At 37.7% G+C, this 10,172-nt stretch overlaps 1 protein-coding gene across 1 annotated transcript in view; it reads left to right on the top strand.

The window, feature by feature from the left end:
* The first annotated feature begins 6,037 nt into the window (after positions 1 to 6,037).
* The window catches only part of wdr11 (WD repeat domain 11), a 54,294-nt gene continuing 50,159 nt past the window's right edge, over positions 6,038 to 10,172 (top strand). The window contains exons 1-4 of the mRNA XM_034608565.1: positions 6,038 to 6,239; positions 7,741 to 7,852; positions 9,345 to 9,498; positions 9,746 to 9,919. Coding sequence (XP_034464456.1) covers positions 6,154 to 6,239; positions 7,741 to 7,852; positions 9,345 to 9,498; positions 9,746 to 9,919 — 526 coding nt within the window. The 5' untranslated portion in view covers positions 6,038 to 6,153. The remainder of the gene's footprint in view (positions 6,240 to 7,740; positions 7,853 to 9,344; positions 9,499 to 9,745; positions 9,920 to 10,172) is intronic.

The following is a 10,172-nucleotide window of genomic DNA, read 5'->3' as shown; positions in this document are numbered from 1 at the left end:
GGTTTTGGTTAAGGTGTGCACAATGAATGGAAGTCAATGCAAATGTGTATTTTCCAAAGAATCTCTGCATCCTATAGGACTGTCGAAACGACCTAAAGCTTAAATAGACCTTATATAGTGGTAATCCACAAACCTTTGCAGCCAATAACATTAAAGACATAATCTACTGATAAATTAGATTAACCAATCAATTAAAACATGTACTCAGACTTTTTAAAATCGTGTGGAAATGTAAGCTATATTATTTCTTGTAAAGCACAACACAGAGCCAGGGGGTGGGGATCAGTAGAGCTTCTCTGAATAAATATACCATACATGCTGTGGATCAATAAAACATGTCGACATGCTCATAAACACATGACATACGAGTGGATACTGGGGCTGGATATACAGATGGGGAAGTGGAACTAATGGAGATATTTCACACGGCTGACAGGCAGCAGTCAAGTGCTCTCTGTTTTGTTTTTTTAGTTGACCCAAAGTGTGATAATCCCTGTTCTCCATTATGGAAACTTCATTACACATTGCCACTCAGATCCTTAAAGCTCCATAAACTTAAAGGCTGCAAGAAGAAAAACAAGAGAGAGAAATAATGGACTGATTTATTACATTTCACTCTGTCATATAATGCCTGTCCTGTGAGGGCAGACTATTCAACGCTGCCTTTACAGGGGAGAGGTGTGACACTGATGGAGAGAGTTGTTCATCTTGCAAGTAGATTTTTATCAGGAGTTCATGGAGACCAAACCAGAGATAAAAAAGTGAATATTGGTCTTCTGTTTGGCCAGAAGAAACAGTTCCCTGAAGAGAAGTAAGTCTCAGTCATTTCAGCAGATTCCCAAATGCAAATTGTTAGTTTTCATGAAGATTAAATAAAATAAATACATTTTATAAAGGTTCACTAACCCTAAAATGTTCTACATATTAATCTTCTCAATTTACTCTTCGCAGGGGAAAAAAAGTGTATTTACCAAAATGTTGAACTGTTCCTTTAACCAACTGTAATGGAAATTGACATATTGTCATGTAAGTCTGTTCTATAATGTGTTTGCTCACATAAGAAATGCTGCACATCATTTTCACTGTTAGTTTCTGCTTTGTTCCAGAGAATCCACTCTGCTCGGAATGACCTTGGACAGCAGAACTGGGAGAACAACTTAAATCCACCCTCCAGTTAGAGTTGGCTCTGTCTTATCAGTTTCTTATCACTCAGGATTGTGTTAGGATGCCCCCCAGGCAGAAATCACAGGGCGTAGTTTGCTTTTTATAAAAACTTATCTGACTGTACCTCCTTTGTCTGTCTGCTCCGACACCTGCTGAATGACTGACCGCTTTGCAAATTCTTCAATAAAGCTCACAAAAGACAACTTGGTCTCAAACAACTTTTTTGAATTTCCTCCACACAGGTAACCCAAACCAAAATCTTTCTCCAAGCCAAGTCAACCTGACCGTGTGGGGTATAATAATTAGGTTAAATTGGATGTGTCACCATTTTGGAAATGCATAGAAAATGTATCCTGCCTGTAAAACAGATCAGAAATCACTTAAATGTGTAATCATGGAAATTTCAAATTAAGTAACTGTTATTTATTTGCCTTTTTTGGCCAGTAACACAACTCTCATGGGACCCTTCAATGTCAATATATTGGTATATATCTAACTCACTTAAAAATTATAAAAGCCTGTTTTTTCAGGTGAGGTTTGTGATGCAGTTTTCTACCTCGAAGTGGTAAAAAAAAATGACAGCTGCAGCTGGATGTGCCTCAAGAAATCTCAGAGCTATCATCTGTAATTGTATGTAATAGAGACACATCAAGTTTGACAGTAAATAATAGTTTGAGAAAAGACATTTGTCCCTGGACACATGTAAACCACGGGTGTCAAAGTTAATTTGTACATGATTTCAGATCATTTACTTACCAGGAAAACCCAGACCCATCAGTCTTAGAGAGAGAATATGACATTTTGGGAACTGTGGTTGGTAGTAGGCTCTTGCATTCAGATGATAAGATCAATGTGAATTTCATTTCTGTGCTAAAGTTCCTTCTCAGTCCCTCACTTCCTATTAAAGTCACACTTATACCGATAAATGTATCAGCTCCACTGGGGGAAGGCAGCTTAAATGTGAAATGCTTAAATAAGATCTATTCGACAGTGTTCCCACAAGTTTCCAAGCAATGTTGGGTCTGACATTCTCAAACCTAAAGGCGATGAAATATCTCATCATGAGTAGATTTTTCCCATACTGCCTCAAACTCATTCTTTTTCAATTTATGCGCAATACCTGATGTTACAATGTAAATCATGGCTACAGTATGAGATGAGAGGCTGTCCAGGAAAGAGGACATGATTCTTCGGGTCACTGCAGACAGAGACTGACATGCTGTGCCAATAACAGTAAGTTGTGGTGAGAGATAAAATTAGCTGCATCTGAATTTACACTCACTTACTGAAAATATCACATTTATCGGCAATATATATATCACTTTTAAGCAGTCAAAAATTATATTGTCAACCTTGGAATTCTTGATAAAGGAACCAGCTACATGTCTGACAGAAATTACACAAATGTGAGCCTCCTTGGCTAAAGACAGCAGGCCTGCGGTTATTATGATGGATGTGAAGATTCTGGATGTGTACATTGTGCGTGCAGGAAACTGTGACCACGGGATTTGAAAGACAGTCAAACATGGGAGATGTAAAGTGAGAAGCAATCTTGAGTCAACCAACTGACAATTAACATGCAAATCAGTATAGAGCTCCAGGGAATTGTTAACAATAACCAAGTGACACAGGCCGCTGTGAAACATGCTCAATAGTCTCCCGGCCACATACAAGAAAATTGGAATTTCTTTTCCGTATATATATGGATCTATATGTTGGACTTGAAAACTGCACACACACCATAGGGTAGAGAATAAGAATAATTGTGTATGCTTAGATGCGTCTGCCACATAATGCAGCGTGTAAAAGACGGTGATGCAATGAAAATGTAGAGGGCAAATGTTTTTTGCATCTCCATCTCCCTGTAGAAAATTAAATGAAAATGTTGATTTGGAAAAACACCATTAGAATGAATGCATTTGCAAGCAGTGGACCATAAGTGATGACAAATTAATCAAAATATTTTTACATCATGTGTCAGTTTCTCTAGTGCCTCTAAAAGGAGAAATCATTTTAGCCGACAAAAACACTTCATGGGCATTTCAGTCAAACTTAAGCAAACTGTGTTCAAGTGAGATTTTATCCAACTGAAAAATAACCGTCTGGAAGGATGCAACAACATTTGCAAATTTAATGCACTCATACTTTGGTAGTGTGTGTCAATCAGGACGTAATGAGAAAAAACAAAACCCTTGACATTAGAAAAACCTTGTATCACAGCCCATAAATAAATCCTCCACTTAAAATGTTCAGTGTTGCCGGGACTGCACCAGAAAGGTTTCGGTTTTTAGTCCGTGATTTTGTAGGATTTAGTGCAGGTGTTGAATAACTGCATTGTGCAGTAAATGTTTATGAGAAGTTTTATTCCATTTAAATAAAATTGTAAATAACACACTTGATAGTAGTAACAGTTGTTGTTTAATCAGTTCTGTCTTGTTATTGTCTTGTCTTAGTCATGAAAATAAAGGTTGTTGGTGAAGATGTTTATAGTTATGTTATAGTAATTTTGTAAACTTCAGTGAACTATTGAAATTAAATGAAATCACCACTAGTAGAAACTCAATATGTCACACAGTGTGGGACAGAAAGAGAGCAATTTCTGGTGAGAAATTTATGAGAATCAATCAGACAGTCATCTGCCAGTTAATGGACGACGTCACTATGCTTTATGTCTCTATACTTTAAAACAGAGGTGAGGAACATTTTTCCTGTCAAGGGCCAGTTACAGTTTTACAACATCCTTCACTGACCATACTAAATCACCGAACACATATATCACACTAACCTCTCTGATGCCATGGCTGGAACTGCTTCTCTTTGACAAGGCGTCTGACGTCAGATGGTAGTGATGATGACGATTACACTCACAGCTAGTTTTAACTTTCTCAAACAAATCCTCACCTTTGGTAAAACCATGCACACCTTGCAAGGAAAGTAACTCCACCTTTCTATCAAACTCAGCAATGACCCCATTCAAAGAAATAGCTAGTTGAGTGTTATCTGTTATGTCTTTTGTTTTCATTACAGGCCAAAGATTTTCTTGTTGAATTTCTTGTAGTTTCCGACTGTCTTTTTTTCATGAAGTTTCAGCTTCCTAGCATTTAGCTTGTTCACTGCCAAACTACAAAAAGTCAGAATGTGGTTTATGTGAAAGCTGCTTGTTGTTCACACAAACTCTGCCAAAGAGCATCAACTTTATCCAAGTGCATTGGTCTTTGCAATCCATTCGTTCAGATGTTTTTAGATGTAATGACTTTTTCAATTGTCTTTTTCTCATCACTGTGAACATGTACCTGCAAACTAGGCACACTCACTCTTCTTTTGCTTCAAAATACATTTATATGTATTTACTTCTCTTGGAAAGTGTGACATTCCACATCTAATTTTATTTTCTTGAGACATTTGCCGTGATGCTTGCCAATGAAAACACGTAACAGCTACATGTGTGTTGCCTTCATATCCTTCATATTTTTATATTTCTGAGTTACTTTTTTGTATTAATGAATTGTCATTGTGGGCAGGATCAAATTGTCTCTCCTAGGCCCTGACAAATAAACTGACTTTCTATGTTCCACTTTATTTAATATTTTCTGCACCTTTTTACCTTTCTGATGGCATGACTATATTCTCTTTGTGCTGCTCTGTATGCTTTATCTCAGTTCACCTTCCTCAGTAAAGAGAATCTCAAATTTGAAGGCTAATTTCTGCCAGAATGTCACAGTCTGTCATAATACAGGAACAAAAGACTTTTGAAAAGTGTTTCACGTTGCTATTTTGTCTACTTTTCAGTTTAATTGCATTAACCTCTCCTGTTATTCTTGAACTGAGGATGTCGTATTAAGAAAAAAAGTATACAGAACTTTGGACAGGATGAATGTGTCATATGGCTTTGCAGATGGTGAGAGACGTTTGTAAGGTTAAGTGCCTGATGTGGACACAGTTCTTTCCCCAGTGTAATGTCTGTGTGTTCTGCAGCTTGTGTCAGGACTACTGTCAAATAAAAAGCTGAAAGTGTTTCAGATTCTGTGTTGCCAACAGATATATGACTGTATTTTTATGTTGCACAGCTGCGGTGGCCAAAAGCCAACCCCCTGCTCTACTTTGTGAGATGTTTCCAAGCCAGTCAGATGACAATAAAACTGTGGGACATTGCTGTTTGTAGCATCTGCTCCTCTGCATCCCAGGGTGCGTGGACTTGTCTGTGACTGACAGCAATTACACAGCAAATTGGGATGAAAACTAAGTTGATGGGACAAGTGTTTATCACTGGATTTTATGAAAGATTCAATAAGCTGTGATACAATTGTATACGGCAAAGTAAGAGTTGTTCTTACTTACAATTCTTTTTTGTATTTATTTTTTTTGATTTGTGTTGATATTTTTTTTTATACAGCTTCTGAAATGTACCTCACTGTCATCTTAAACACTTAAAAATGACTTAAAACTAAATTATTACTTTTCTGCTCAAATTTTCCATTTTCATCTTTTATTATTTTGTGCAATATGATAAAATATAATTGTTTATTTGTCCGTTTTTTATTGTACAGGGAATTTTTTTATATTTTAAAACAAGCTAATCGAAAATATGATGCCACCATATAATGAAACAAAAAAGTGAATAAAAAACAAATTGTTAAGTATATTTTGTGATTTTTGCTAAGAAAAATTACAGTGTGAAATTACCATCTATTTTCAGCTTGAAATTGTATTTTAATTATTGGTTCTTAAACGTATTTTCTCGTCTTGTCAAAGAACATTTTTGTCTTTTTAAGAGAAACGATCATTTTAGAGAACAAACGTGCAGAGAAATGTGACTGTCAGCTGTGGAACCTTGTTACGCTGGGATTTGTTCCCGCACGACGTTCCGTTTAGAGACACCGTTTCACTTCCTGTTTGAATTCACAACAAGAGCCGAACCGCTGAAGCTAATTCATTTGAGCAGCTTTTGCTCAACAAACGTTAATGTAGCATAAATATTTACAGACAACAATGATTCCTTACACTGTCAACATCAAACTCGCGGCTCGGACGTTGACTGGCACTCTCAATTTGCAGAATAAAACCGCGGTGGATTGGTGAGTACTGCAGCTCAGCCGTTAGCATCATGTAGCTACATAATTCAGTAAAGATGTGCAGAATGACATATGTTGTTGAGGAACTCTTTCAGTTTCTGTGCTTTTCGCTCTATTGGTTCCTCGTGTCGCTGCTCATACAGATGACAGTGTTGGCCGAGCCCGCTAATGGAATTTTTTTATTCAAAGAAAACAGAAACATGCAGGAAATCTAGTGTCATGTGATGTGATGTGACATTTCGCTGGGCCTGATGAATTCCTCGAGCCTCATCTTGTTATAGTAATTCCCTTGTATTCTGTGACTGCTGCGTGACTTCATTTAAGTTTAGGTTAAACTAAGCTTAAACAGCTCAATTCCTCATGCATGAAGCAGAGATATTATGCTCACATTGCAGAAGTGGAAACAGAGACCTCTCACGTTGCATGAATTATCTTTGACAATGTGTAAGGAAGTATAAAAAGGCACATACTATGGTATGGATGGTGTTGTCTTCACCTGCCACCTCTCCAAAAATATTTCTGCTATTATTCCCACATGTTAGTTTACGGTCACACACTAGATCAGCATTTGTGTCAGCCTGCTGCACCAGGACTCATTATTTGAAGGTCTGTGTGAACATGATTGTATTTATTCAATAGCTCAGTTGCAGGATTTCATGTGGATTTGACTTGTGATTTTTTTTGGGGGGTGTGGATGTGGTCCAGCCACACATGATATTGTATGGACACTGAAAGATTAAAATCAATATAGACATGAACTCAAGAGAAGGAAACTGTTATTCAGAGACAGCTGTTAAGTACTTGCACCATATTCATCAGGTCAAATGGGAGCATTGTTTGATATTGTCTAATAAACCATATGTAGCATTTTGAAATTTGCTATGTATGGTCTTGCATGTGGTCGGAAGAACTTTAACCTTCCTCCTGCATCCCTCATCAATTAGTTGTCATCCCTGTCTGTCAGTATGATGGTTGCTTGGTTTGTTTTTGAGCAAGATTACTCAAATACTACAGGAAGGATTATCACTAAAACATGATGGAAGGCCATTCAGCTTTGGTGCAAATCCTGAACAGGCATGCTGATTCAGGATTTTCTTTTTACTTTTAGTTAACATTGCAAAGTATGGCGTTTTTCCACTTTTTCGTGAATTACTCAAGAAATAGTGCAGATGTCTTTCTGAAAAAAACTCTATAAACAGGTAAACTGTTGTGCACATCTGAATAATATCTGGATTTTGTGAATCAAAGTAATTTTACAGACATATTTTTTTTAGGTACTGTTTGGTACCAAATATTCCCTTCAACTATATCATAGAAAGGATATTTTCCCTGTGTTTGATGTTACTGGTTTACAGAAAATGTCACTGTACATAGTATATGTATCTGATGCCATACATGTATATGTGCTATGGTGATGAAGTGGCCATCAGCCTCGGAGGAAGCCTTCTGGTTTGGTCTGATTCACTCCTCCTGTCTCCTTCCCTGTGACTCTCCTGCACTGTAGGGGTTGGCAGGGGCTGATAGCTCAGGGATGTCACTCCAGTATCCTCATCATCGACCCAAAGACATCCCAGACCATTCAGGTTCTAGAAAGGCACAAAGCCAACGTGGTCAAGGTGAGTTTTCATTTGTGTGACTGTTTAGTTCTATGCTGGACTGCAACTACTATTGTTTTTATTTGATCACTCTGTCAGTTATTATCTCATTTAATTTATCAATGATTTTGTCTAAAAGTATTGAACATATGAAGAAAATGCCCATCTTAAGCTCCTAAAACCCCAAAGTGAAGTCCTACTATCAAAACCCTGAAGTAATTGAATTTACACTCAAAGAAACAAGAAAATAAAAGCAGCAAATCATCCAATTTGAGAATCAGATTTCAGCTAATGTTTGACATTTTTGTTTATTAAAGGGTATTTCAACTTTTATTTATAAAACAAATATCAAGGACTTTTTTTCAATTAACCAATCAATTAATATACAAAAATCTTAGCCGTGCTACAAATTGGCTACAAATTACAATTTCAGGAAGTTTAGTGGTTGGACAAAAAAAAATCAAGGGCACAGAGAGGATATGACAACTTAATGTAGTTTGAAAAGTGTAGTTTAAAAATGAATGTAAAATGTTGACCTGAATATTTTGAAAAGAACACACAGGAGGAAGAAAGAATTTCTTTCACTTATAGTTTCCTATTTACGTCAAGTCAGTATATGTGGATGTGGAGTGTGGTTTGTAAACTCAAATATAATCGGTCGTCTTATACTCTTTGTCTTTTTCAATGTGTGAGCTTCTTGTTGTGTTTGGTTTTCCAGGTGGAATACAAACTTGCTGATTAAGTAATAATGTACAACTCAGTGTTAATTGGCACCATTTTGTGACCTTGAGATAAGTCGGCTGAGTCTCCGGCAGACAAATTCAGCTCTACTTCACTGAGAAGCCCACACCAGGAACACTGATAAAGGTTGCTGCGTTGATGGAGAACCTTATTGTTTGTGTACGTGTGTGTACACACATGCTTGTGTGTTAGGGTAGATAATGGGCAATAAATTCTACAGTGATTATCAGTCCCGGGGCTCAATCCAAGACTCTCATTCCTCACTCGGAAGCACACTTTAATCTTGTAAAGCTCCACCGCAGCAGCAGCAGTGGGCCATTCCTCACCACCAGGCCCGACACAACGCTTGCTGGGAAAAAAAGAAATAGTAGCTACAGTAAAGGGTATGTGTATTCATGAAGAAAAACATGGACATAATCAATTATACTACTAAAGCTGGCTCCGGAGTTGATTTATTGTAGAACTTGCATTGGTTTCACTTTAGTTTTGTGTGTATTTGGATCTGTATCTTATGTCTCTAGTTTCCTGAATCTTTCTATCCTGAGCCCACATTTTTCAGTTATTAGTGAAAATGTGTAAATTCAGTTTTACAAAAAAACATCCTCCGGAAAGATCTACAGTTAACTAGAAGGCTGTTGTTTTATTATTCAAAGTCATCATCTTCCATTTCAAAAATATGCTGTGACCCTCACCTTAAATGAACACCAAATCAACACACACACGGATATTTGATACCAGTAACTTAGCATAGCATGTGTTTTGTGTTTTTTAGGTGAAATGGTCCAGAGAAAACTATTACCACAACCTGAGCTCACCCTACTGTCTGCGGCTGGCCTCTGGAGATGCCTCAGGGAAGATCATAGTTTGGGACGTGGTCAGCGGGACTGCCCATTGTGAGATCCAGGAGCACTCCAAACCTATCCAAGGTAATTCCCCATCACGCAGGCTTGAATTAACTGTTTTTGTCCCTTAGCTCGGCACAGGATTGAGAATTTTCTTTGCCAGCTCTGCCAAGGGGAACCTTTGAGCTGCTGCTTTGTTGTTGGCTATTTGTTTTCATTAAGATGCTCTTACTGTCACTCCCCGTCTCTCCTCCTGCTGCACTGCACAATATGTCTCCATCTCCTTCATAACAAGGTTTCTCGTCTCTGACTTCCTCTCTTTCTCTGTCAGACTTGGAGTGGTTGTGGAATCAGGATGCATCTCGTGATCTGCTGTTAGCCGTCCACCCTCCCAACTACATCGTCCTGTGGAATGGAGACACAGGCACGAAGCTGTGGAAGAAGAGCTATGCTGAAAACATCCTCTCCTTTTCTTTTGACCCCTTCGATCCATCCAACATGGCATGTAGGTGAACCACAAAATATGACTGCCTTAATTGAATCAGTTTCATTCTCTTTCTTGTCTCTGTGATTTACAAATCATCAAGCTCAGTGTTAGTAGAAATCCGATACACTGCATGAGTACCTCTTATCAGACTCATAGTTCTACATCTAGAGAGATGCATGTTGAACAATTTATGATATCTCATTTTCCATACTTAGTATAAATCAAAAACAAATATTTTCTTCAGTGACACATACAAACAGACAATGTGTCC

Source organism: Hippoglossus hippoglossus, chromosome 15 (genome assembly GCF_009819705.1).
Source record: "Hippoglossus hippoglossus isolate fHipHip1 chromosome 15, fHipHip1.pri, whole genome shotgun sequence".
In the NCBI taxonomy this organism is placed as follows: Eukaryota; Metazoa; Chordata; class Actinopteri; order Pleuronectiformes; family Pleuronectidae; genus Hippoglossus; species Hippoglossus hippoglossus.
This window is presented reverse-complemented; position numbering and strand designations above follow the sequence as displayed.